General features: G+C 40.1%; 1 protein-coding gene and 1 long non-coding RNA gene across 3 annotated transcripts in view; one reads left to right on the forward strand and one right to left on the reverse strand.

Annotated features, from left to right (window-relative positions):
* Positions 1-3,553, reverse strand: part of NUP210 (nucleoporin 210) — a 67,857-nt gene extending 64,304 nt beyond the window's left edge. The window contains exon 1 of one of the 2 annotated variants that reach the window (XM_074836705.1): positions 3,330-3,552. In XM_074836705.1, the coding sequence (XP_074692806.1) occupies positions 3,330-3,490 (161 nt within the window). In that variant the 5' untranslated portion in view covers positions 3,491-3,552. Of the gene's footprint in view, positions 1-3,329 lie in introns of both variants that reach the window. The other variant, XM_074836708.1, reaches the window with a different exon arrangement.
* An 892-nt stretch (positions 3,554-4,445) lies between these two features.
* LOC141928455 (uncharacterized) lies at positions 4,446-24,146 on the forward strand. The gene is made up of 3 exons (XR_012624764.1): positions 4,446-4,580; positions 22,111-22,273; positions 24,030-24,146. It is a non-coding gene; the product is annotated as an uncharacterized LOC141928455 (long non-coding RNA).
* Positions 24,147-25,865: the final 1,719 nt, after the last annotated feature.

Genomic DNA, 25,865 nt, shown 5'->3' on the forward strand with positions numbered 1-25,865 from the left:
CTTAAACTTTCCACCAGTTCTCACCATTTATTGCAATTCTGCAAGATACGAAACAACGCTACGGACACAGAAACATATTTATACGCTACAGATAATTTCTACTATAAATACCCTGCGCCATGCTGTATACCTCGGGGGAAAATGGTTTTTTGTTTTGTGTGTTCCCCCCTCCCCTCCAAAATGTTATTATGGTAAGGCAGATTTCAAGGAGAGAATTCTGCTTCTGAATGCTTTCATTCTTCCAGGTGTAATTTCTGGATTAAGGTAATTAAAAGATAAATACAGATGTAATTTAAATGCTAAATATATCCACACAGACTGTGTTTTATCCCTGAAGATAGTACCATGTACAATATTTACAGATGGGAACACTGCATGCTTTGAAAACAAAGCTTTTACCAAAAAATAATTTTTAACATGAAGGCAATCCAAACTCCAGAAGGCATGAGCATCTTGAAAATCAGAAAATACTTTAAACCCATGCTTGTAATTTTGTCATTGCTCCCAATCTGCTGGGATGATGATAAAATTTGACCTTTTCCCTCTGAATCATTGGAATTTTCAGACACCATTACAATAACTTTGAAAATCTCCTGCTTTCAGAGGTAAACTTGAAGCCCCAAAGGGAAACTGGAAAGAAATAAGGTCACAACATGCCATAGACTGACTTTTCACAAAATTGGAATTCTGAATGTTTGACATGAGTAATGCAGTCCTTCAAATACTCAAAGGATGTCTTTTGAAGATAGATGCTGCTGTAAGACTAGAGCAGCTTTCACATGCTACCTCTAACCTCTCAATCACCCGTATTACACAACCTCAATCCCCTCTCCAGACACAAAGGGCCTCAATCGTATCATTTGCATTCCAAATCCCTGCTTTCCTGCATGCAAACCCACCCATTATTTTACAAATTCTGGGTGAGGTAGAGTCACTACTTCTGAAGTCATTACATTTGATACTTCCTAACTTCTTCAGTTTAACGGCCTCCTTCCAGTAATCCCTATTACAGACAGTTTTAACGGGAAAGTACAGGAAGCTTGTCAGCAAGTGGCTGTGGAGTTGCCTGCCCCTCCAAAGTACGCTTCTTTCTAACCTCCTACAGTTCAAGGCCTGCAGGGGCAAGGATGTAGAGGGAAAGAGAGCCGCAGATGCAATCTAGCAAACGTGCTCTGAGCACCACGACGAGCATTACTGCTTCTGCTCAGTCACACACAAAGACACAGCTACTGCTTCCTTCGGATGGTTTTGTAAGCACACGTTGAGCTTTACCACCCACATCCTGCCAGTCCCTGCAAAAGCAGAAGTGAATAAATACACATTTACAACCCCGGTACAGAAAATGACGACACGCTCTGTATGAAGTTGGTATGGTTTCCTTAATTCTCAACCAAAATTAATCTCTGAAGGGCAGACATAGGGAGAGGATAGAAAAGTGTGTTGAAGCCTATCTGCGTGAGGGATACGATCCATGGCTGGCAACTGACACCAATATAACATGCTCTGAAGTGCCTACAAATCACCCTCATTAGAGATACCCAAATCTGGTATTTCCCTGGAGTACAATCTTCTATCTTTTCATGTGTAGATTTCCGTGAGATTTGCAAAGGTCTACAAACTTCTGACAGTTGGACAGCGCTTGGCACATGCAGGAGTGGCTGTAACCAGCTCAGCATCACCTAGCAGTTCGCTGGCAAAACTGGAAAGACAGTCTACACCTCCCGGCTTTTACTAGTACTTTGATGAGTTTGGTCTTTAGCTTCATACAATGTACTTTACCACTTAAACCAAATCCTTTTAAAGACTCAGTTGCCTTTAAAGATTAGAGTAAGGAGAAAGAAAAAACCCGTACTTGCGAGATTTTCACTAAAATAGCCCATATAAAAATTAAATTACACGACCACAAGCAGTTCCTCTAGTAATTGCACTTCTGTCAACTTTTGGAGAAACTCTGATTACTGCTCTTGCACGCCAAAACTCTCAAATGTGCAAGCTGTCACAGATCAAAGGCTTGTAACCAGCCCCAGATTGGGAAGTGTAGGACCATCAGCCAAATAAACCGGTATAGAAAAAAATACAGCCCTATGCGATGTATTTCAGTAACTGTCAGCCACAAAATAACAACTGAAAACTGCTACACGCATCCATCTGGCACATATGGAAGTATCATCCTAAACATATCTTGACTGCCACTTTTATTTCAGGTGGGTACCTCCTGCTCATTACTGATCCAAATTACAATTCTGGTATGCTAAAGGATGGGGATTTGGTAACACTTGTTTAACATGAAGTTCACAACTTCGTGTTAACAGAAACAACCCAGTTTCTAAATCTGCACACACTGTGGTATTTGCCTTTAGCCCCCCAGTGCTCAACACAAGCCAGACCTGCCTCCTGTGAGCTCACAGGCCTCCCCCCTGCGTGAGTCGGATGGGGGCTGACAGCCAGAAGCTTATCCCACATACTCAGCACCAAGGCCTCCAAAAGAAAACCAGAAAAGATATAATCTTTTAAAACTTGGCTTCATCTTCCACAGGCGACATGCTCAGGGTGCTGCCTAAGCTTACAGCAGCACCGACAGGCTCTCGCCTCAGCTAGGTGCTGCGACTCGATCCCTCCTTCTCCACATCCATACCCCAAACTCAAAGCCGCCGGTCCTTCACTACTGACCCCAGCGAGGGAAGCGCTATTTCTACGCCAGCAGCATAAGCGTGAGCCCTGGGTGCTGCCCCCACACGTGGGGCAGGGGGGCAAGCACGTGTGGGGTGGCACTGAGGACATGTGGGGTGGCACGGCGGGCTTGGGGCTGCAGGGTGAGCACAGGGGGCGTGTGGAGGCAGGGCACGCACGCGTGGAGTATGGGGGAGGCAAGGTGGGCACGCGTGGGGAGGCACGGTGGGCACACGTGGGGTGCGAGGCGCATGCGGGGCGCCCAGCCATGGCGGGAAGCTCCCCCACAGCAGGATCTTCCCCTCACGGCCTTGGCAGCCCCGGCCTCCAGCCAGATCCCCCCTCCAGCGGGTTTAATCCCTACTGTGGGAAAAAAACAGCGATGGTTTGTACAGCCCAGCCTTTCTCCTCAGCGATTATCTCCATTTGTGCTCCCACACCGCTGGGCCACTCCGAAAAACACCCGAAGTAACGTGAAACCGGCGAGGGGAGGCCTGGCGCTGCTGGCTCCCTCGGGAGAGCGGCCCCGGGGGGGAGAGATCAGGCCCCGCCGCGTCGCGTTTTCCCGCCGCGGGCTGAGGAAACGCCGCAGGTGCATCCGGGCGGCGGCGGCGGGAGGGGAGAAGCGGCGGACAAAGGGCGGCGGCACCTGCACTCACCATCGGTAGCAACCCTCGCTGGCCTCCAGCGTGAAGTTGACGCGGGTGCCGCGGGTGAAGGGTAGCAGCACCTTGGGGATGTTGAGCTTGGAAGAGGCGGTGAGGTGGAGGGAAAGGAGGAGGAGGAGAAAAGACAGCGTCCGAGGCGCGGGGGGAGCCATGCTCCGCGACGGGCAACCGCCGCCGGTGGGGGCGGGAAAGGGCGGTTGTGCGCCGCGGGCGGAGGGACGTCAGCGGCGGGGCAGGGCGCCCCGCGGGGCGGAGGGGGCGAGGAGAGGGGCAGGGCCTGCCCCCTTCGGGCCCAGCCCCTGCCCCCTTCGGGCCCAGCCCCTCTCCTTGTCCCCACCGCCCCCGGGGCCGCGCTGCCCCGTTCGGGCCCGGCCCCTCTCCTCGTCCCCTCCGCCCCCAGGGCCGCGCTCCCCTGAGGTAATTTCTAGTGGCGCCAACAGCAGGGAGCGACCGCAGCGGTGGAGGCGAGGGACGGCCGCCAAGTCAAACTACCGCAGATCTTGGCGGCTAAAAAGGCTCCTATCGGCGTACATCATGTTGGAAACGGCTTGAACAGCTGGGGAGGGAGGAGGGTTTTCTTCAGGCGGCGTGGCCGGTGCCAGCTGAAGGGCTAAGCCTGATGGCTGCGGCCTAGATGGTGCTTGTCACCCACCGGCGCCGCCTCAGCAGCTCGCCTCGAGTCCTTCACAAACAGCCATGGGCTGTTTACACCCCCCTGGGGACGTGGGGTGGAGACCGTGGCGTGTCAGGCTGCCGTCACCTTGTCCCGGACAGCACCTGCCACAAGCCCTGATGAAAGCACAGTGGGGTGAGGTGGTGTTTTTTAAAAATGGGACCTATAGATTAAAAAACAAAACAAAACAACACAAAACAAAACTAAATGGATTAAATCCTATGGCTTAGAAAAAAAATCCCTAAAAAAATCCATTGAGGATATGGGTGTTACATACTATACCTTTCAGTGTGCATGTTATGGTACAGAGTGATGCTTGACAGCGAAGCTAAGCAACAGTTTTTTGTGATAAAAACACCAATTTTCTATATCCTTATACCTTTCAAGTAAGAAGACTTATTTTCCTGTACTCTTTGTGTCCTAGGGAAAAAAAATGATAGGCAGATGAAAGTGCAGAAAAAGGTGAAGAAGTCGAGACAAGGAACTTGGTTGTATGTGAACTCTGCAAACCAGGTGAATACCGCAAGCAGTCTTGGTCTGAACCACTTAGGGCTTCTCTGAGGAGCACGGTAAGTAGCTAGATTTTGTCAGCCAGCCTAACATAAGCTCAACCTTTTCCTGCATATTGCTCAAAAGTGTGGTGGAACAGCATGGGAAGTAGGACAATGTAGGAAGAAGAAAAAGGAGGGAAGTTGTAACCATCACTAACAGATCTGTAATCAGTTAAGTGTGTTCAGAGCCTGGAATGGAATTCAGGAATCACAAGTCTCAAAGGGATTTTTTTTTTTTACCCTATATTTTGTAAACATTGCAAAATGTTTATTGTACCTCCTGGTGGTGATTGGACTTTGTAGTGAATGGCATTGTACTACTCAGTTCACTTAGTTACAGATGTTTTTGCTGAAGACTTAAATGCACTGGTGATCTATGTAGGGATAAACATGATTCTATAGGGTGGAATTTCTGTCTATTTAATAATTTGCTCTTTTAGAAACTTTGAACACACCTGAAAGTACTCTTGAAAGACCATTATATTTTGTAACTTGGAAGTCAGACTGGTATTGCAGTCTTAATTTGTCCTTGTTGTCAGTATGCGTTCATATGTATCTTCATTTCAACATATGTCTAATGGTAGGATCACTTTACCGTTCATGGTACATGGTCACGCTCCTGGAATTCATCAAAGCTGTTTAGTGAATGAAGTTACTGTGCGGAGGATCAGCCTCTCCTTACCTACGACAGAGGGATGGTATCTATGCACAGCAAAAGAAGGGGACAATCATCTTGGAATCAAGGTAGTTAAATTCTGTCCAGGAAGACCAAATGCTGTCCAGGGACACCACCTGCCAGTTTACGAGTTCTAATTTAGGTAGTATAGAAGTTAACCAGTTCTCATCTATTCTAAGCAAGTAAACTTGTAAACTTTTTATTTACCTAGGAATATTTTTTTTCAATATTTATTCAGCTAGTGTTTTATTTATCAGTACCTCAGTAAGGCTATTCCATTTTCTATCCCAGAGGACTATCTGCTGCTGGACAGTTCATGTCTCACTGCAGCTTCTGTTTGTGTATTACTCATTTTCTGAATGCACATCTTGAAATTGTGTGGTCTGATTTAGAGAAGTGCTGAACTTTACAGCTGCAATTTAAGTCACTGGGACCTGGGCCCAGAAAGATATATGGTATTAAAAGCTCTGGCAAATCAAGACACTACACCTTAAATTGCTCCCCAAAATATAGAGGAGGGGTTTGGTTTTTTCTTTACTGTTTCTGTCAGTCAATCTGTAACCTTGCTTCATAGGCAGATTATGAAGATAGGTTCAGTAAAGACTGAGATATTAGGGAGGGATGTGATAAAATAGCCCATGACTAAATCAGTACAATGTGTTTACAGTTAGTATAATTACAATTGAGTAGATAAGTAGATAGTGAGTACTTTGCATCCTGTGCTGTGAATGAGGTGAGAAAATGTCTGTATCCCAGTATTTTCTAGCTTTTAAAAGTAGGTTTTGCAATCTCAATATGTCTTTACTTTCTTTCATCATCAGTGTATGGTGATGACTATTCAATGTGTTACTGGAAAATTATTGTTGTTCTCAAATACTTCTTAGACTAGAGTGATTTTCATAAGGAACAGCAAAGGGCACTAGGACCTTAAAGCTTGTTAATGAAACATGACAGCTAAGTACAGCAATTAAATGTCTGACATACCTTTCAGAGCATACTCAAAAAGCACACTAAGCAATTGTAAGAGTAGAGTAAGGCAGGAGACATTGATGAGCAACTCTGCAGTTTCTGTTACACAGTAAAATTGTGAAGCGAATTTTCTGCTTACTTAAATTGAAAGTCATGCACTGCAGCACTGCGTTAGCATTAGAGCCTATTTTGGATAGAGAGGAGTAGGCTAGGAGGCAGACAGTGTGGCTGCATGCTCTGTGAGAAGTTACTAAAATCATGGCTTGATTCGCATAGTTGCTGCAGTGCTCTACTTTCTTTTTCCATACTGCAGTATGGAGCCAGCACGTCCTTTCTCACACTAAAATGACAGTGCAAAGAATGTAAAAATACCTCCAGTCATTAGAGTGGTTAGCTGGCATGGTAGGGAATTGGAGCAGGATGGATGTATTAGGAATCTGCGATAATTTTACATGCATATCAATGTACACCTGAGTAAGTCTGATAAAGAACAAAAATGAAAATTTCTTAGTCACAAAGAATGCAATTACAAAACGATAGAGGGAGTACTTTAATGAGCTGCTTAATTGTGAGAGGGATAAAGGCAAACAATAAATGGTTATTCTCCAAGCAGCTGAACCATTTGTGGTTTAAAGAGATTTAAAAGGCAATCAAAACACACACAGTAAATAACAAACCACCAGGTGCTGATAATTTTTCTACTGAAATACGAAAATAAAAGGTGGAGAATTACTGAAAGATTTTACAAACTCGCTTGTTTGGTTGGTCTGAAGATCTGAAAACACTCCCAAGAAAGCAAGGAGACATATACTTGGATTAAATATTTTAAATTAATCAATTTCTGGTGGAAAGATATTTTTATAAAGCTAGAAAAAACCTATATCAGTATATGATGAGGTGATCTTCTGTTTGCAGTGAAAAAATTTTAAATCCTTGTTCAAAAAAAGAAAGAAAGTATATGAATGGCAGGATGATGATGGTGCCTGTTTGCCTGTCTTCCCTTTGAATTGCCCTAATGCTTCCCCAGCCCTCAGGTCTCAAGGGTATACAATATGTGGGCCTCACGTCTTTTGGCAGTACAAGGGCTTGCAGAGCTAGTCGTGTTCAGGAAGGCTAAACCAACCTGATATGAGTACTAAGCATGTGTCTAATATTAGGGTTATGCATACATGCTTTCTGAGTCTCTGATGAATTTTGAATAAAGAAAGCCTCAGGTTCTAGAGTTCATTCAGGAAAAAAAAAAAAAGGTTAATAAAAAACCACCTGGCCAAGGAGCACCTGGCTTTATTTTCAGGCATTTCATATTTTAAAATGTCTGAATAATGTAAAATCTCTAAAAACACTCCTCTAAAAAAAAAAAAAAACAAACCCCACACACAAACCAAACCCCCAAAGAAACCCAACTCTGAATAATTGCAACTCAGAAGGTGAAATTCCAGCAAAATGATAAGGCAATGGAAGATTATTTTAAAGTGTACCAGGTCAAGCTAACTCAAAACAGTTCCAACCGTAAGCCTTGCAGGTATGTCTGTACTCGTGTCAACAGTACAGGGTTGGCTCTGTAATATCAGCACCTAAATGCATTGTGTACAATTTAATTGTAAGAACAGTTTCATTAAACTGGAAGAATCAGGGCTCACACAGTAGAATGACGAAAAATATTCTGTGCTATCACACTCATGAACCTCTCAAATAAAATAATATTTGATTTAAAAGCTAAACAGTGCCTGACAAATGGTAGCAACACATTTAATGAAAAGACTGTTTCTCTAGGGATGAAGCTCTGGTTAGGAAGAGATGGGGAGTTGCCCACACCAGGCCGAGTAGGAGATGAAAAGGGCAGGTTAATAGACTTGGAGAAAGAAAGTGGTCTGGGAATAGTAACTTAAGGTGAGGATAACAGTGATGGGCCTTTTTTTGTCTGATACTGTGTGTTCAAGCTGAAGAATAAAAGAGTATCCTGTAAAAATCGCTGGGAAAGATGGTCAGTGTCTTTCCTCCTTATCAGGCTGCATCTTATAACACTTCAGCCCCCCCTTTGTGTCTGTTTTACCCATCACTGACCTCAAAGTACAGTGCTTTACATGTATTTCCTGGCTGACCAGCTTTTTAGCTTTCATTGCTGTGCTTTTTTCCTGCTTAGTTTGCTGTCTGGTTCCATCCTCATAGCTCCAGAGCCTTACGAAATATCTCCACCAAAGAAACATCAGTCAAAGAAGTATTTCAAGTAGTCCAATACATGAAAAGGTACTTAAAAAACAGTCAACAGAAGAACCAGTAAAAGGCTTATGGGAATTAGTAGTTCAGAGATCATTGTATTTGAGCATGCGGTTATAACCATCCATTATTTAAAAATTAGCTGGAAGATCTTACATATGTACAAATGTACACAGCTGTTAAGCTTGACTGGCAAAACTCATTAATTAGGCATTGATCCTGCCGCCAGAAGTGCATGGGATAGGTTCCTGCCTCTGCGTTACGTCTCTGTTCAGCTGCTCCTGTCTACATACAGAGATTGAATTGTAAGAAGGGGCACTACACTTCATTACTTTAAAATAGGTATCGTAGACTTATAGAGTACATAAAACAACATTCCTTTTTCAATTATCTCTTTATCACCTTCTCTACTAGTAGAGTTATCATGTTCAATTTACTGTATTAGACTTTCTGTATCTCCATATGCCTGTTGAAGATTTTATGAGAACATCCTCTCAGCCTTACAGCCGTTCTCTGCAGAGATAATGATGGGTTGATGGCAACCATAAAACTGAACACTTTGGTTATGCCTGCCAGTACTTTCCTTCCAAGAGGAGATGTTTGGCCAAAGGAAGGCATAAATTCAGTAAATTTCCAAAATTAAGTCAGCCAGTTAATGGTAATAAAGAAGGAAAATTTTAAATTCCATCCAGGTTGATTTCCTTCAGATTATTCAGAAAGGATCACTTGTATGTAGAAATAAATTAAGTAAGGGCCAAACCACCCATTCTTTGCATAGTCTAATCTGCCAGAGATGTCACTGGAAGTTTTTGAATGTGTACCAGTTGAGCAAGAGAAATGTAGCTCTTTTTAAATCTCTGCTCCTATCGTATAAATCCATTTGATATGCAAGACTTTCCCAGATGGTATAAAACCCCAAGACCTTACTAAATTATTCAGGATGAGTTTGATAACACTGAGATTATGAAACAGTAACATCAGATAAAAATAAATGTTTTTCACTTCAGAGTTTATCTACCTTTCTAATGTAAATTTATGGTTATTAAAGTACGTTATTTATAGCTGTCTTTTCAAACTTACATAACAGTGCTTTTGCCATGTGCCTTTATACACAGATAGAAATCATATTAATGAGCTATTCACTGAACAACTGAATGAATGCATGAGTGATGAGAATTCACAAGACGAGACAAGTAACAAACAAAAATCCCAACCTTTGTTTCTGCTTTAAATACATCAGGGAAATTTAGGAGAACACAGTAGTCTTAAATGTTGAAAATAATTAATACAATTTATAAATAGGCATGTGAATCTGTTTAATGACTTAGTTAATAGTACTAAGGAAAGCGAATTGTGATCTTTTCAAGGTTACTTGGTTGCAAACTGTGGTATGTACACCTTAGAAATGTTAAGTGGGCAATCAAGTCCAATAATTCTGAGTCTTTTTAAACGTTAACACTGTTCTGAATCGGTTTGTTATTTTCTATGCTTTAAACACCAACATGGGATAATTTATAAAATTCTATCATCTCTTCTATTTCTCCCTTTCCCTCCTGCAGTAGCCTTCTGCCCTCACTTACCTTTGCATAGGCTGTGGTCTAGAGGGCTTCTGTACCTACACGGCAAGACTGGCAGACTTCTTCTGTGCTTCTCCATATATACTGGCAGTATATAGTATGCATTTCAATGGTAAAATTACAATTTTTTATTCAGAATAATTTCTCTTTTCCATTGTAATATATACATAAGTACAACAAATTCAGCCCTCTTGCTGACCTTGAAGAAACCTAATACAAATTCTGTTATGTGTATAATGAGTTCTTCCGAGGGAGATTTCACTCACTGCAATAGAATGTTAGTAGAAAAGCAGGAGGTACTGCAATATAAAACAGAATTTAACATATAATGTACACATTGCACTGAAGTGAACTTTCTGGTTTGTCTCCTTAGTTCCTTTCAGGGTCACTTTTCCAGGTAGGCCACCTACCACTCAAGTTACCTTGGGGAATGGAATATTCAACACTGAAAAAAAGGTATTATTCATGAAGCAAAAAAGTTATCTTAAATACGAATTTGCAACTGCAGATTTGTAACGAAAAAGGTCAATACAGTGTTACTGAGACAAATTCACTGCAGATAGTGAGACTCTGGACAGAGACTTTAAAAGTCTCTTGTTTTTTAAAAATACTTTCAGAATCTTGGCAAATCAAGGTCTAGTCCCAGCAACACAGACACAGCTTGCATGAGTAAAATCGTGCCCAGGCTAGCAAAGTATGGCACGGCAAGCTAAACTCCCCGGCCTTTGAAACTGAGGTCTGAATTTTGCTGCTTGTGGCCATCTCTACATGCATACATCTTTTTCCTTTTTTGATTTTTTTTTCTGTGTTGACTCTGACTCATCCTAGTTACATGCAAGCCTCGTTTGCGCTTTTGTCCTTTCCGTCCTGCATCTCACACTGCCACTTTACCACTGGCACAGTGTGCTTCACAGGTATTTATTGTGATTTCACAGCTGCCCATTGTCCACATTTTGCAGATGTGCAACTAAAACCCATGAAAGAAATCTGAGATTATGCTAGAAATTCCATTCTTAACATTCACTATCCCTGTCTAACATACCAATCACCTTCCGAGTCTACTATATGTTTGGGATTCTCAGGGGGCCTGTATCATGTCTGGAAATGTGATTTGGGTGAAATTTGGAGGCTGACTAGGACTTTCTTCAGACAGGAGAGTAGCATTAGCTCTTGCTGGGCACCTGAAAATCTTGCCTGCAGCCACTGCACATGCGAAAATCTTCTGTACAGATCTGAGTACAGTAAATCTGACTGTACCATCTGGCCCAGTGTTCCACTGAATAACATACATCTAAATTGCCATGGTGGATATATGGAGAAGAATAAGGACACACTGAATGCTGCCCTACTCTGGCATGACCACAGAAAATATAGTCTAGTCCAGTTACAGTGACCTTCACTCAGGTTTAGGCCCCTAATTTATCTTTGAGACTGGGTTTTAGTTTCTGAAGTTGGCGATCCAGATGGTTACATGTGAGTGTGTACCTAATGATGCAGATAGCATCCAATAGGACTTAAAAGGCAGAATTCTCCATTTTTTTTTAAACTTCGGTATAATTTTCTCAGCATCACACATTGGGAACTTGTGTTCCAATCTGCCTTCAGGCATTTTGTAAAATCTTCTTGTAACAGAAGTAAAGGAATCTGCTTTGACTACAACATATATTGAAAAATTTAGTAAGACAAGGCACATTTCCCAAAGAACTTTATGGCTTCCTGTGAAAAGGCCTATCAGCTCAGTAATACACATTATTAAAATATTGATAATTTAAATGCATTATTACACCTGTATACTTTTTGTGAACATTTGTGCTAATTAAATATGATCTTTCAAAATGTTCATGAATGAAGGAGGTTCATTTCAAGAGCATGTGAATATTCATTAGTATTTTTGAATTATTCTTCTAGCTCTTCTTTGGTACGCAGTTCAAACAACAGGATCTGTACATGGAAGACACTAATTGGCATATTTTAAAGCTGTTGTATAAATTACACACTTTTTTACATGCTGAAGTATAATAGTTTCAGAATAACTCTAGACATTCTGATGATGTTTATAACACATCTCAGTTTTAATATATTAGTTTTTATAACAGTGGCAGGATACTAAGAAACTGCCCTTTTTTGTGTGCTTGGTGAAGTTTGTTCCAAATATATTTTTTGCTCACAGAAATGTCTGCTACAGATAGTGTCAAAGTGTCAGAGGAATGTGAGAAATTTTCTGATATCTAGAAAAAACTAAATGACTTTGACAAGGAAGCATGTCCTGCCAACATGATTATAGCTATAGTAGTCATCAGTTCAGTTCACTTTGGTCATCTTTTACTTTAGGCTTGATTAGCTGTAAATTCTATACCTTGTCCTCTCTGGATCAAATACCTAAACAAGGATATTCTAGCCAAGGCACTTTTAACAATTCCATAGGGGAAAAAATGCTTAAGGTACTGTTCAATAGCTCAGTGATTCTGTAAACAGCAAGTGAAACAGGTATACAGAGGTGATATTTCCTCTTTTTTTAATTGGTTTTGTTTTTTCCTTAAGTAGCCTGTTTTTTCACAAGTCCCATAAAAGTCAGTGGAAATTGCAGGCTCATGTACTTGCAGAGGTTTGGGTGGTTGGTTTTGGGTTTTTTTCTTCAGATTAGGGATAAATCACAAATCATCTTGATTTTCACTGTCAACACTGTTGTTTTTATGTAGAGAATTTAATTCATTAGGCTGTCAGTTTTCAATTCAGTAGGAGGTTAATATTAGTATGTCCCAAGGATCTGTACTGTAGTTAGTATTTAATACATTCATTAATTATCCAGAAAGGCAGAAATGAGGGGTAGAACAAAAAAAATGAGGTCAGCAGGATTTGCAGATGACAAAATTATTTAGTGTAAGCCTTTGTAAGAGAAGGCTGGGATGAACTTCATGGAAACAGAACTAGACAAATTGGCAGTTCTGCTTGATGAAATTCAGACATTGACAAATGCAGAGCAGAGCACGTTAGAATGAAAAATCTGAACTGCTTGTACACATGGCCCTATTCTAACTTATTGCTAAAGTGCTAAGGGAAAAAGAGCACCCAGCACAATTAAAAACTCTTCTCAATGCTCAGAAGCAGTCAAAATCTAAATAAGGTGTTGTAATGCAAAAAAAAAACCCATAGAAAAGACCCATAATACAGTGGAAAAATATTAGTTCCAGTTTTACTTTAAACTTTACAATAAGCTAGGGTCATCCCATCTCACATGAGATATGATAGGAGAGGGCTGTGTCTCTAATAATTCCCAAATCCACCTTCGTCTGTTTTGTTTCCGATGCAAGAAGCCAGAAGCCCATTGTTGTAACATATGCTGGGTTGTGTAGGAATCTGTGAAGATAGTTTGCCGCCTTTGCTTTTCATTATGAAGCTCAATGTCATTTGGTGATATTCTCTTGAATGTACTTCTGTCGATTTATCAAGAGAAGATCTGCTCTCTACAAGATGTCATCAGTCTACTTTTATTCGTTTATGATCACCCTGCACACATCAACATCAATCTTCCATTTTATTTCTCCTAACTAGCTGGCATCTTGATGACACCGTTTTTTATGTTCTTTAGAAGTGTTTCATCTTGGGATCCTGGAGACACATTTGTATTCTCCTTTTTTCCCATTTGCTTTTCTTGTTGGTTTTGGTTCCTTTTGAGTAAGTTCTCACTATCTCAGATTCTGTGCATAACAATCATACTAATCGGGGGATAAAGAGACAGAAAGATCAACTTACAAGTTCCTTCACATTACACATGCTGAGATTAGAGTCAAGGTTAGTTACACTGTAAGCAACAGTAATCCTACAAGATTAAATATTTTTGTTAGATGAACTCTGCTCTGGCGTGAAATTGCAATTTTTAACTTTTTCTCCAGTGGAATTGCCAGTCCTTTGTAGTTGTGGCGGTAACCCAGAACCGAAACCACAGAAGGGTGTTTATCAACAGGTTTTCATGCAGTTTTTGCTCATTTTAGTAACAATGGACCAACATTTTTTCTTTCTTTTCTCATGTAAGAAATTTGCAACAAGTTGTGTGAAACACATGAATAAAATTAGAAGAATCTCCATATAGCCCAATATTGGCTTATTTCACAATCATGGAGTTTTACTTAAAATTTGTAAAATTCTTTAAGCATTTCAGATTGAGCCCCACAAAGTGCCATGCTCTTTTATATAAGTATCTGACATAATTCATAGAAAGAGGAAAAAAGATTTAAAGCAACTCTGCAGCATGTAGTTTCTCCTTGTGAATTATTCTCCCCGTATTTTTATGCAATAGCCTAAATTAATTACAGATGTGCCAGTTTTAGCTCTGTGTTTATCAAATGAAATTACACCGAGATTCCCAATAGCAAGTTTTATGAAAGCGTACATTTTTGGAAATATTTAAGTTGATGAAAAATTAATTTTTCACTTATTAGTTCTCATTTCACAAACAGAATCTTCTTTGTTCATAGCTGACTGCTGCAACAGCCTTTGATTATTACCAATTATTTGGCAGTTTGAGCCTTTTGGCTCTAATTCATAGGGCAGGGTGAAGGAAAAGGGTAGTGAATTATTCACTAGCATTTGGCTTAATTACAATCAAATGACCCTTTCAAATTGAAAAGCACTTGGTGAAAAGCAGAAGACAAATGAGATTTTTCTGTATAAATAATGAATAGCCTTAATTTTTAAATTTAAAACAAACCCCCAAAATACCCTACACTATCTATTCCATAGCTTTGTAATAAGATGTACTTTGGTTTTGTGAGTTCAGAACACATTCTGTTTGACCTTCGTGGAGTTTTCTTTCACATCTGATCTTGCATCTGCTTAGCTTTAGGGACTGTAATTCTATTCCACCAAAAAATTATGGTGAAAGCACCATAAAGACTTTTCCTTCCAATTTATGCCTGAACTAAACAGGTGAATTATATTGCAGGACTGTGTGTGTGTGTGCGCAAGTACTATATTTGCAAAAAACAAGATTTGCTTCAGAATTCAAATACTAAGCGGTATCACAGTCACTTAACTATGCTCTTAATCCTAGATCTTCTTGTAAAGGACATAAATAAAAACAATTCAGTAGAGCACAAGATACTCCTTCATTGCAAAAACTATCAGTAAAGGATCTAAATATTTTATTGATTTTTCCAAATTCTTTTAAAACTGCATCATTATAATTACAGGTGCCCTGCCCCTCAGCAGATTTATGCATGTTGTTATCCTTATACACTGCATGCCCTCTGAATTGTTATATTGAAATTGCATCTTTTGCTATAAATTGATCCAGATTTGTGAGATGAGTGTATCTGAAGTGGATATATGGCCTGGAGTTCACATTTGCTTGCATTTTGCAATAGCAAAATGTTAGCATTTTATTGTCCTGAATCCTGCTATAGACTACATTCCTGTCCACTGGCACTGGGTGGGTGTGGTAGAGACCAAAGTTACTGAAAAACTTTGATGCCTTAGAAGGTCAAGCAAGATATCTTCTGCACGAGATAAATCTACTTTTCTTTCAGAGGAGGCTGTAATGAATTGACAAGCAGAAAAATAGATGGTTTTTAGTGTTTCCTCTACCTAAATGAAAAATTTTTTAAAAGTCTGTCTTTTAACACATTGGAGGCAATTGGAGATAACACATCATTCCCAAACCAGAGCTTATCTGCCCTGCAAGCAAGGACTTCTAGTTCAGGCTGGTGACCTGAATGTATACCTGGCTATCGATTATATCCGATTATGTACTTACATTATGTGTTTGCATTTTGCTGCAGGTGGACATTTAGTCTCCGTCTGTGTTGCCTTTTTGGCTGATAACTGAGCAAATCCCTAGCACACTAGCCTAAACTGATAATGAATGAATAAAGTTAATTACATTTTAGCTATGGTATTACGAATGGGTATTACATATTTGGCATTGTAATGCAGTTGAAATAAACAGATATACTTTGCAAACTGCTGAAATCTAGCATTCTGTAAAGTGTAAGGATTTACTTTTTGATTGATAAACCAACAGCTGATATATCTGATACCGAAAAACAGAAAGTGCCCAAAGTTTTGTGTTTACATGGAACTGTCCTTCACCCCTTTTCCTCCTTCCCTTTCTCTCAGCTATTCCTTGCATCCTGGTTTGTAGAAAGGGCAGACAAATGTGATTGTCTAATACTTAACAAAGTGGGTAAACTGCTCAATGTTCCAAGGCAGACACCAGGGAGGAGGAACATTCTTTAGAGAGGTCAAATTAGTGTGTGTATTGCCAAAATTAGAATGGAGTGAACAGGACCTATCCTTGACTACATGACTGCTAGTCAACCAGCTCAGTACAAGTACTCCAGGGAGAGGGAAAGATGAAGCATAGCGAAATCTAAAGCGTATTGCACTGCCAGGAGACAGCATCAATCTGTATAAGCATTATGTGTAGATAATTTCAAACCCATCCAGAGTAACTCACAATCTTCTGTTTCTGGAGCTAGGTATTTACTAGGGAGTTTGTTTCTAATTATCTGTAGCCTGACATATATGCCAGCTCACCTCGAGTCCAAAACATGCTATGAGGTTTTGTGGTCTTCTCGGTAGGGCACTGGCATCAGACCAAATAAATGGAGCATTTATAGTGGAATAAAAGTAATCTGTCATGACTGATCTCACGCCTCTGGCGTTCAATTTAAACACATTTGAAAGTATGAAGAAGGTGCCTCCCCAAAGGCTTAGTTGTCTTGACAATTTAAATGAATGAAACCTACTGCAACTGTCCAGCTGGGCTTATAAGGAAGGTGGCTTCCAATTTGGGTTAGTTTTGCGCTGTGGAAAGGGAAATATTGGGTTTTATAAGGAGGTAATCCATTCAGGGAAAAAGCCCACTATTTAGTTTGTTTTCTTTTTCACCAAATGCCATTGCTTAGTCATGCAAATATTCAAATAAACCAATAATAGCTTGCCAGAAGACAGGCTGTTACAAAACATACAGACAAGTTCAGATAAAAATAGAAAAATATGCTAAAAATTATTAAAAAATAAAAAGAACACTGAAAAGTTAGGAAATACCAGAATAAGATTACTTGGGCAAACTTAATATGCCTCTTTTTTCCACACGTAAGATTTTGTAATCTTTACCTGTTCAAACAGTGCTGGTATATGGACAGGGACCTTTCAGAAGAACCTCTGCTCTACGCAAGGGCACAGAAAGGATGATACTTAGCTATTTTGTTTTCTCCTCATTATTCAAGCATGTGCCCTGAAACCTTATCTACTGCACATGATTCAAACCGTGCTCTGGAAGAGAATAATTCATTTCCTTTTCCATCACTTCCACCCATCCAAGAGCCTCCGCTAGAGAACAGATCTCCTCAATGTTTCTGCAAGCTAGAAAAGTTGTATTAGTCATAATTATAGGAGTAGTGGTATTAATAACACTTGTGGACAACTGAGCCACAGATGCACATGCCCTGGTTTAGGGGCACACTCAAGCATTTCTGACATTGATATGATTAGATTTTACTTTCATTAATTTCATCTATAAACAATTCTGTAATGCCAACCACAGAGTGCCAACCTCAGGCACCCCTTAAACAGCACATTATTAGTGAGCATTTGATGAAAAGCTTTGGTCCTAATAATTAAGAACTCAGTTTCAGAGGCAAGGTTGATACTGCTCTCAAATGCGGAGAGCCCAGAAAGACTAAATTTCATTGCATATTCTGGTTCACCATACTCAGCCATAACAATTTTTTACATAGATGTGAAGTTGCAGACTCCTGGGGGCTCTGCTGAGTCCCAGATAGGAGAGTTTGTCATAGCAGCCATATAACCTAAGGATGTGTGGATTTCACAAAGGTAAATAATTTTACCTGAAGCACTAGAAAAGACCAGGCTGACCCAATAGAACTTACTCACCTTGAAGCTAATCCCTTATTTCATGAGAAAAAAAAAACTAGTTAAGCTTGGGAAAGCAGCAAATACTATCATGAGCTTCACTGATTAGAGAGAAGGGACTAGGTGGGAAGAAGAAATGTAAGCCTGCAACACGCAGCAGGTCAATAGGCAGAGAGATGAATTGCCTTACCTGTTGTTTTGGTGATTTTTTTTCCAGCTTTTCTGGCACTGAGGGAAGTAAGAAGTCTCCACCCCCTGCTTCTGCCTTAGATCACCCCACACCCCAATCAAGACGATATAAGCTGCAATTAATGCAGTACTAATACAAGAATTGGTGTAATCACACTAGCTAAATGAGAAGGGTGCTAATTGCTGGTCATTGACACACTTCAACTGATGAGCAGACTATTAGCCTTAGAAATGAGGGAGGTTTATTACTATCACATTGTGTGATCAGCACGTCTTTGTCAAAATAACTTCCTGTGGAATAAAAATAAGAAATGAGCTGCTCCTTACACATTAAGAGACATTTTGCTGAGATAGTTGAAAAACATATTTTTGTTTTGCACTGATTATAAGTGTTAGTCATATGGAAGATGGTGAGGAAAACAGAAGGGGTCATTTTTTCTGAAATTCTCTTCTCCGGTGTGGACATTATGAAGGATGCCTGGCTTTGATACTTTCTAAAAAGCAAGTATTTCTTAAACTGGGATTGCATCAAGGTGCACTGAGAGTATCTTTGTTCCCATATTACTTCTACTACCTTTTTATATGAATATATGCATGTGTCTCTCTTATGGTTCTTCACCAGTAGGAGTTTTTATTGCAATACAAGAAATGTTATTTCATTCAAAGGAAACAGATCACATCCCAGATGTGAGAGTGTGATGTGCCAGTATTTGTCACAATGAGCTCTTGGGTGTATTCTGGCTGACAGCTCCTCTGGCCACCCACTGGAGCATCCCAGAGTCATGCTGTAGTTACACAGAGCCAATGCAGGCTCCCCTTTGGCACTTTTTTCTCTTGCTGGTAGGGTTTATCCTCACTTCATAGATTTCTGGCTTCCTTTAGAGTTTCCTGGGTACAAAGCAGAGTAAGCACTGTTGCAGATTCCTGTCTACTTCCTCTAATTTCTGTGAGCAGTATATCCAATTCTGGATGAGTAGTAATTTAGTCCATTTTTTAAAAATGTTGCTTGAAGTGACTGAAAAATGGATTTAAAAATACCACTGGGAAGTTCCTTAGGGAAATTGATCACCATGACTTGAAGTAGTGTTCTTCACCCTTTAAAAATAAACACTGAATATCCCTAGCATCCCCCTATGTATGCCACTTTTCTTTTGAAATGCTTCATGTAATAGTTTAGTTCTTTCCTTCAATAACCACAGTTTGGCCAAATGCAGTGGTGTAGGGCGATTATCTCAGAAGCTACATGGCCTTATTCAACTACGTTTTGCTGTGTCGGTCTTCTTGTGATCACTACATCATCATCATTCAGCAACTGAAACATCTGCTTAGTAATGCCAGACATAAGGAGCTGGATTGTACTAGCTGCCTGCTTGCCAAAACAAGCAATTCAAAAAGTTGATATTCATGATGCCAAATGTAGTTTGAGTGCCAGTTATCTGATAATTCACCTCTTAAGTTGTGCCATGATATTTGAGAACAAATAAACCGTCCAGTCTAGTTATCACAAGACTTCCCTATTTAAACGTGTAAACATCTCATGGTGCGGGCAAGGAATTTCATCTGAAGGCCTTTGACTCTGAAGGAGAGCTCTGAATAGTTCTGAGCTTATCAAACCTACAAAGCCTGGAATAAAGCCAGGTTGTTTAGCAATGGTTCACATTGTTGTAGTTCCTTAGCTTTTCTTGACCGTGCTCAGGTGAATACTGATATGGAAATTCCTTCAGGATGTCTCTTGAGGCATTGTTATATTGCAATTTATGAATCCGAAACTAGTACAGAAATATGAAAATATGGAAAAGGCATCATGGATTTAGAAATGATTCAGGTATGTTTTGTGGCATGATGATTCTTCCCACAAGCCACACCTCACTTCCTTCGCTGAACCCCTGACTTCTCTTGGGACAGTAGAAGTGTTCCCAGCCCTTGCAAATGCTAATTGTGCTGCTGGTAGCAGAAAATTCATGCTCCTGGATACGTTTTATGTGCTTGGCTTTAACCTGTAACAAAGTAATAGTCAAATATAACTGTCCTATATATTTAAACCAGATTTCTATATTAACTTATCTTTCAAGGGAACTTGAACTTTTATGTGTATTTGTTTTCCAGCATAAGCTTGAATGTCCTTACAGTACAGTACCTTTTCTAAAGAATGTCGTAATGCCAAGAAATGTGTAATGTGTATATAAAGGACATATCAATGATTCTGATTAATCTTTTCTCATGAGACTGTTGGACATTTTAGTCCCTTCCTAAACTTTATTCCAGTGGGAATTCTCCTTCCTACTTATTGATATCTTTAGAAATACTCTGTAAAACTGCATTTTCTTCCCCACCCCTCCAAGCTGGTTAAGTTCTAGTTACTAGGAAATTGATGTGTTGAAAATTGTAGCAATCGTTACCTTGTTAATGGGAATGGTGCATGAGGCTATCAGAAACAAAACTATGTCCTAAAATCTGAGATTTAATGTTTTCCTTGTAGTATAAGGAATAGTATACTTTTAAACGTTTTGCTAATGTTTATTACAATTTTTACACCAGCTAAATACCAGATGTCTGAATGTATTTCTATTGAATGTACTTGGAAAATGCAGGACAGAAATTTGCATTTTACTTTGCTGCTTTCTTGCACATTATAAACAGACTAAATATCACTCATATTATCAAAGCACACAAAAATCAGAACAGAACAAATATCAACTAAACATGCTCAGCTGAACATGCTAATTATTAGATTAAAACAGGTTTTGTGTATCTGGTTGCTCTTAGGACTGAATATTATGAAAACTGTACATGTTACACACAAGTGTTTATTTTGATAGATTACTCATAGATAAGATTACAGACTACTAGACTTCAGGTTGTCTCTGTAATTGGCAATGAAATCACAAAATTATATACCATACATACATTTATAAATACGCTCCGGGAGAACGGATACAAATTAATTTGGAGACAGATCTGAGGTAATGGAGAATGTGTTATTCTCTCCTGTGCTCCCATTCACCCTGTGAAGTAGCTAGCTGTACCTCTGAAGGGACCTGAAAACGAATCACTTGTTTGAAAACTTTTCTTGCTTCAGAAAGCACCTCATTGTACCAAATACATTTTTTTCCATTTTAATATTGACTTGCAGATGTTTACAGTGTATGAGAGTAAATCAAGTCTTATGGCTTCCTTCACTGGTCATCACCTCAAGGCATTAAGCTGAGTCCCTCTGGAGAATTTGGAAAGGCTATTTAAAGTCTGTTTTGGATAAACCCTTGCTGGCATGTGTATAAGCTGAATTCTGTTGCGATAGCCTACATCTCTCATTTTGAAAATCGCATGAAGCTGAAGGCACAAAGTGGTGGTTAGTCCTATCGTGCTCCATTGTTTTAAAAACTGAGGATTTCAGCCAGATGTAATTCAGCAAGGGAGAAGGATTTAGGCTAATAATAGTGAAGATAAGACTGTGAGGAGAATAATGATATCTTTAAGGAATATTCAGGCCTTGCATTTCCAGCTGCTTTGAGCAACAGCAAGGAAAGAAAACTGTATCAGTTTCTGAGCTATGAAAAGCACAGACCTTTCTCTGCTCTGCTGGGTTACAGGAATCAATAATTTCACATTTTCTACACACTGCAGAAGTAAATGCCTGATCTCAGTCATGTCACCACATGGCAGATCAAAGCCCTCAGGATCAAAGAGATTAAAGTAGCGCAGGCTCTCAAAACATTTTCTGATTGAAAAACACTAATTAAAATTTCTACAGAAATTCATGTAATGAGTTGCTCCTAAAATTGTTTACAGGAAAAGTCCATCCAAATGTAAATAAAAAATTCCTTTTCTGTATGTTTCTTTAAAAGTGTTTTATCCCTGATTTTATGTGTAGCACATTTCTTCATGTTACCTGTTTCAAAACGCTCAACTCAAAGCAGTTTGAAAGCAAACTGTGACATGGCTCTTATTTCAGTCCTGAGGGTGTCTCACCCTTTAAGGAAGGATATTTTGCATCTCACAGCTGAAACAAAATGAGCTGATTTGCACACTGCTTTTTTTCCTACAGACAGGCTGTCGTGACAAGAGATGAGGGTGAGACTTCGGAGGTAGTTAAGCTGCCTCCATACAGAGGAGGAGGATGGCTGCACATGTCAGACCCGATCAGACCTACGGGGATTATTCCAACTCTTGCATTATTCCAGCTCCAGGCAGTAACTGCAAAGTTTCTGGTAAGTTAAAACCATATTGTAAATTGCATCAACTCTTAATTTGTCATCATACTGCTTCACCTGTGAGGCAGGTGACCCAAAGGTTACATCACTGATACAGATTATGGATGCCTGGATCCACAGTCCCAACTTTCATAGTATCATGAATTTGCTACCACTGACTTTGGTCTCTAACTTCACTGTTTCTTGATATGGAAAAATCCTTATCGTGTTTCACCATTCATCATGTTTAGTAATTTCACCATCATGGAACATCAGAGCTAAGAAGTAATTTTCTGTTCTATGGCAGATTGAGAAGCTGATGAAGGACTTTTACCAAATTCCTTCATTCTCGTAAAGAATGAATGTGCAACAAATTACTTGAACAGATTTAATAAACTGGCACAGTTACTGGCAGGCCCAACTGGCCAGTCTCTTTCATATGGGACATTAGTCAAACTCGTTCTTCTGTTTGCTAAAAGTTGGTTTTGCTGGCAATTCAGACTCTGGGACCCATCTTCAAATGGATCCACATAAGTAGATCCCTGAACTTTAAAGACACCAGTCACATGAACAGCCTGGAAAGAGTTCCTCGGAAGGACAGGGCCATTATCTGAATCAATTTCAAACTCGAGCCCCATTATAATAAAGTATTTCTCTTTGGAAGGCAGTCTGTCCTCCCAGAGGTGCTTTTTATGATTTTCAACATGAGATGAATGATCTCCTGGATGATGAAGAGCACGTTAAACAGGCCAAACCTTGAGAGTTAATAGGTTGCTGGTTATTTATTATAACAATGATATGCCTGAGCTTTCAAGTATGCAGCAATTAATAAAGTCCCTTACCACAGGACCCCAGTGTTATCCATAATATTGTCAAAACCATCCAAGTTGCACTTTGTCTCAACAGAATCAAAATGGCATAAGGAGAAAACATTTCCTTTGTCTTGGGAAAACAGAGCTATCAGTTGAGAAATAACATCAGTACACTACATGAGCTGGGTTGTAATTAATCTATTTTCTCACTTTTATGGTGTATTTGGGGCCTAATTTTAAAGGATTCCAAGAAATTTAGAGAAGGCTGGGTTCTGTATGGTCTGTAACTATTTTCTGCTTATTATGAATATGTGCTTTTATTCTAAGAGACTTAGGTCATCTTCTGATATTTGCTGCTGATTTATGCTTGTTGCCCTGCTTTTCAAATTTGTAAAGAGAAGATTAGAACTCAACAGAACTTTTAAAGGAAATATCTTTCAGCCAAAAGTATGAATTCAGCTATTCCAGTACATTTTGTAAATGTATATAAATTAAAAAGTTTATTATGTGTTTGAGTCTGATTTTTATTGTTTTAAATCAAAATATTTCACTTACGTATTTAAAATACAATTTCAGGACAGACTGCCTTTTTTTGAAATGTCACTTTGTTTTAAATATTGCAATGTTGTAAAAAGGTAATGTGAGCCCCACATTTTCTTCAGAAAAGTTTTTTTCAGAGTGACTAATAAACCAAAAATGCCATTATTTGCTCAGCTGTTTCTTCTACCACGCTGTAAGGTTTCCTAATCCATTTGCCTTGAAAAGTCCGCTGGCAGAAAACCAGAGCTCAGAGAATGTCCAAAATCCAGCACAGGTCATTCTCTTGGGTATCTTGGGCCTAGTTTATGAGGAAGTCATTACCTTCCTACACAAAAAGATAAGACTGAACAACGATGTTATGCCCCATATGCTTTGTTCAAACACTGTTAGAAACTCATTGTGTTAACTAAATGTTTCTGCAGTAGGGCTGTACCTCCTCTGGGGTGAGGATCACCCACGTGCAGATGGCCTGTCGGCTGTTGGGTGCCCGCGACTGCAGCTCCATGGAACAGTGGCAACATCAAGAATAAGAATCACAGAATGCCCAAATGGTAAATACATACTATAAACAATATTTTCTAATTTATAATATCTTAACGTCCTACACAGAAATAGGTACATCTTGATTGTATTTCTTTTTCTGCTGGAGACAAAAAGAATCATACCCCAGCAAGAGTGAACGGGCGTTAGTCTAAATATGTGCAGCCCTTTTCTGGGTGCCTCCAAGAGAGCATGTCTCTGCCACAAACCCAGAAAGGAAAAGGTGTTATTGTGGGGCCTGGTGGGAATCAGCCTTCAGATAAGAATCCAACTTACTGTGGCACAAGAAGAAAAAAATAAAAGCAACAAATGTTATGGCTAGCCAGAACAGGGGAGTATGTATTAACATTTGATTTTTGGTGGTGAAAAAGGGAGTGAGTAAGCAAACTTTCCATTTGGAGAAGTGTGGGTGTCATAGTTCAGAGGTGAATGATTAATGAGAAAGCGCACACAAAAAACAATTTACAACATCCAACAAATATGGAAACTAGTCTGCAAGTTTATTTTTAAGTTTAAAAGTTAATTTAAATGAAAATGAAATAACAACACGTTGTATTTGTATCTAGTTAACCAAACAACACTCAAAATCTAATTAAGCACCAGGTATTAAGTAGTCAGTAACAAGGAATAAAAGGTAGATATGCTGAACTAATAATACTGAGGCAAGTGCACAAAGGGCCAGAACAAAAAGAAATGTTAATTAAAAGATAATGTCAAAGGGATAGAATGTTTTCTTGGGATAACAGTCTCCTGCTGCTAAATAAATACCAAGGTGAAGTCCAGGCATCCATCAAAACTGAATGCCAAGACAAAGGCAGCATATTTTAAGAAGAAAGACATTTATCTGAAACTCTTATAAAGAGACATTACTCCTCATGAGAAAAGAGTGCTTCTGACCATTTATCCTTGGTCTGATAGATATTGCTGGTATTGATGGACCATTTTTCATGATGTTATTATTGATTTAGCTGTACAACTCCTTAAGAAATGCTTTTTGTATATATTTGAGAAGGATTAGTAAAGTACACTTAGAAGTGGGCTTTTAACTTGAAACTAGTTTATTTTTCTTGTGTGCCTGAATTTAGGGATGGTGTTGCTGGTGTGAATCTTGACCTGACAAAATCAGTGGGAGTTCTGCTGCTCGGTTAGATAATACCACTACTTCACCTTTGCTTTCCTCATTCTGCTGCTGACCTGCTCTTCTCTCTTCACCCACTGGTGTCTGGTTAATTTTGTTTTATAGTGAGAATCCTATTTTCCTGTTCAAAGATACCGTTTGTGTGGAATCGCTTTGAGGCTCTCAATATAAAATAGTGGCAGCAGCTGGTGTAAAAATCTGACTATTGGGGTCGAGTTTTTCTAACTCCCACAACGTTAGACCAGCTGCTTTTCCTGCGCCCTCCCAGCTCCCTTTACCAAGTGCCTTCTGCGTTTGACCCGGGGTCATCCCGTCGGTCACGACGCTCCCGTAGATGCCCACGCGGAGATGCCGTTCGAAGCACTCCCCGGGCCCTGGCAGCCCTGCCCCCGACTCCGCCACGCGTGACAGCCGCCCCGCCGCCGCCTCGCTGCGCGCGGCCCCTCCTCGGGAGCACGACGCCCCGGCCGGCCCGAGCCCCGCGCTCCCTGCGCGCTCGCGCTGGCAGCCGCCCACCGCCGCGGCGCTCCGCGCTGGGGCTGGGGTTGCGGCCGCCGCCCGGCCCCGCCCCTCCGTGTCT

Source organism: Strix aluco, chromosome 11, assembly GCF_031877795.1.
Source record: "Strix aluco isolate bStrAlu1 chromosome 11, bStrAlu1.hap1, whole genome shotgun sequence".
Taxonomy (NCBI): Eukaryota; Metazoa; Chordata; class Aves; order Strigiformes; family Strigidae; genus Strix; species Strix aluco.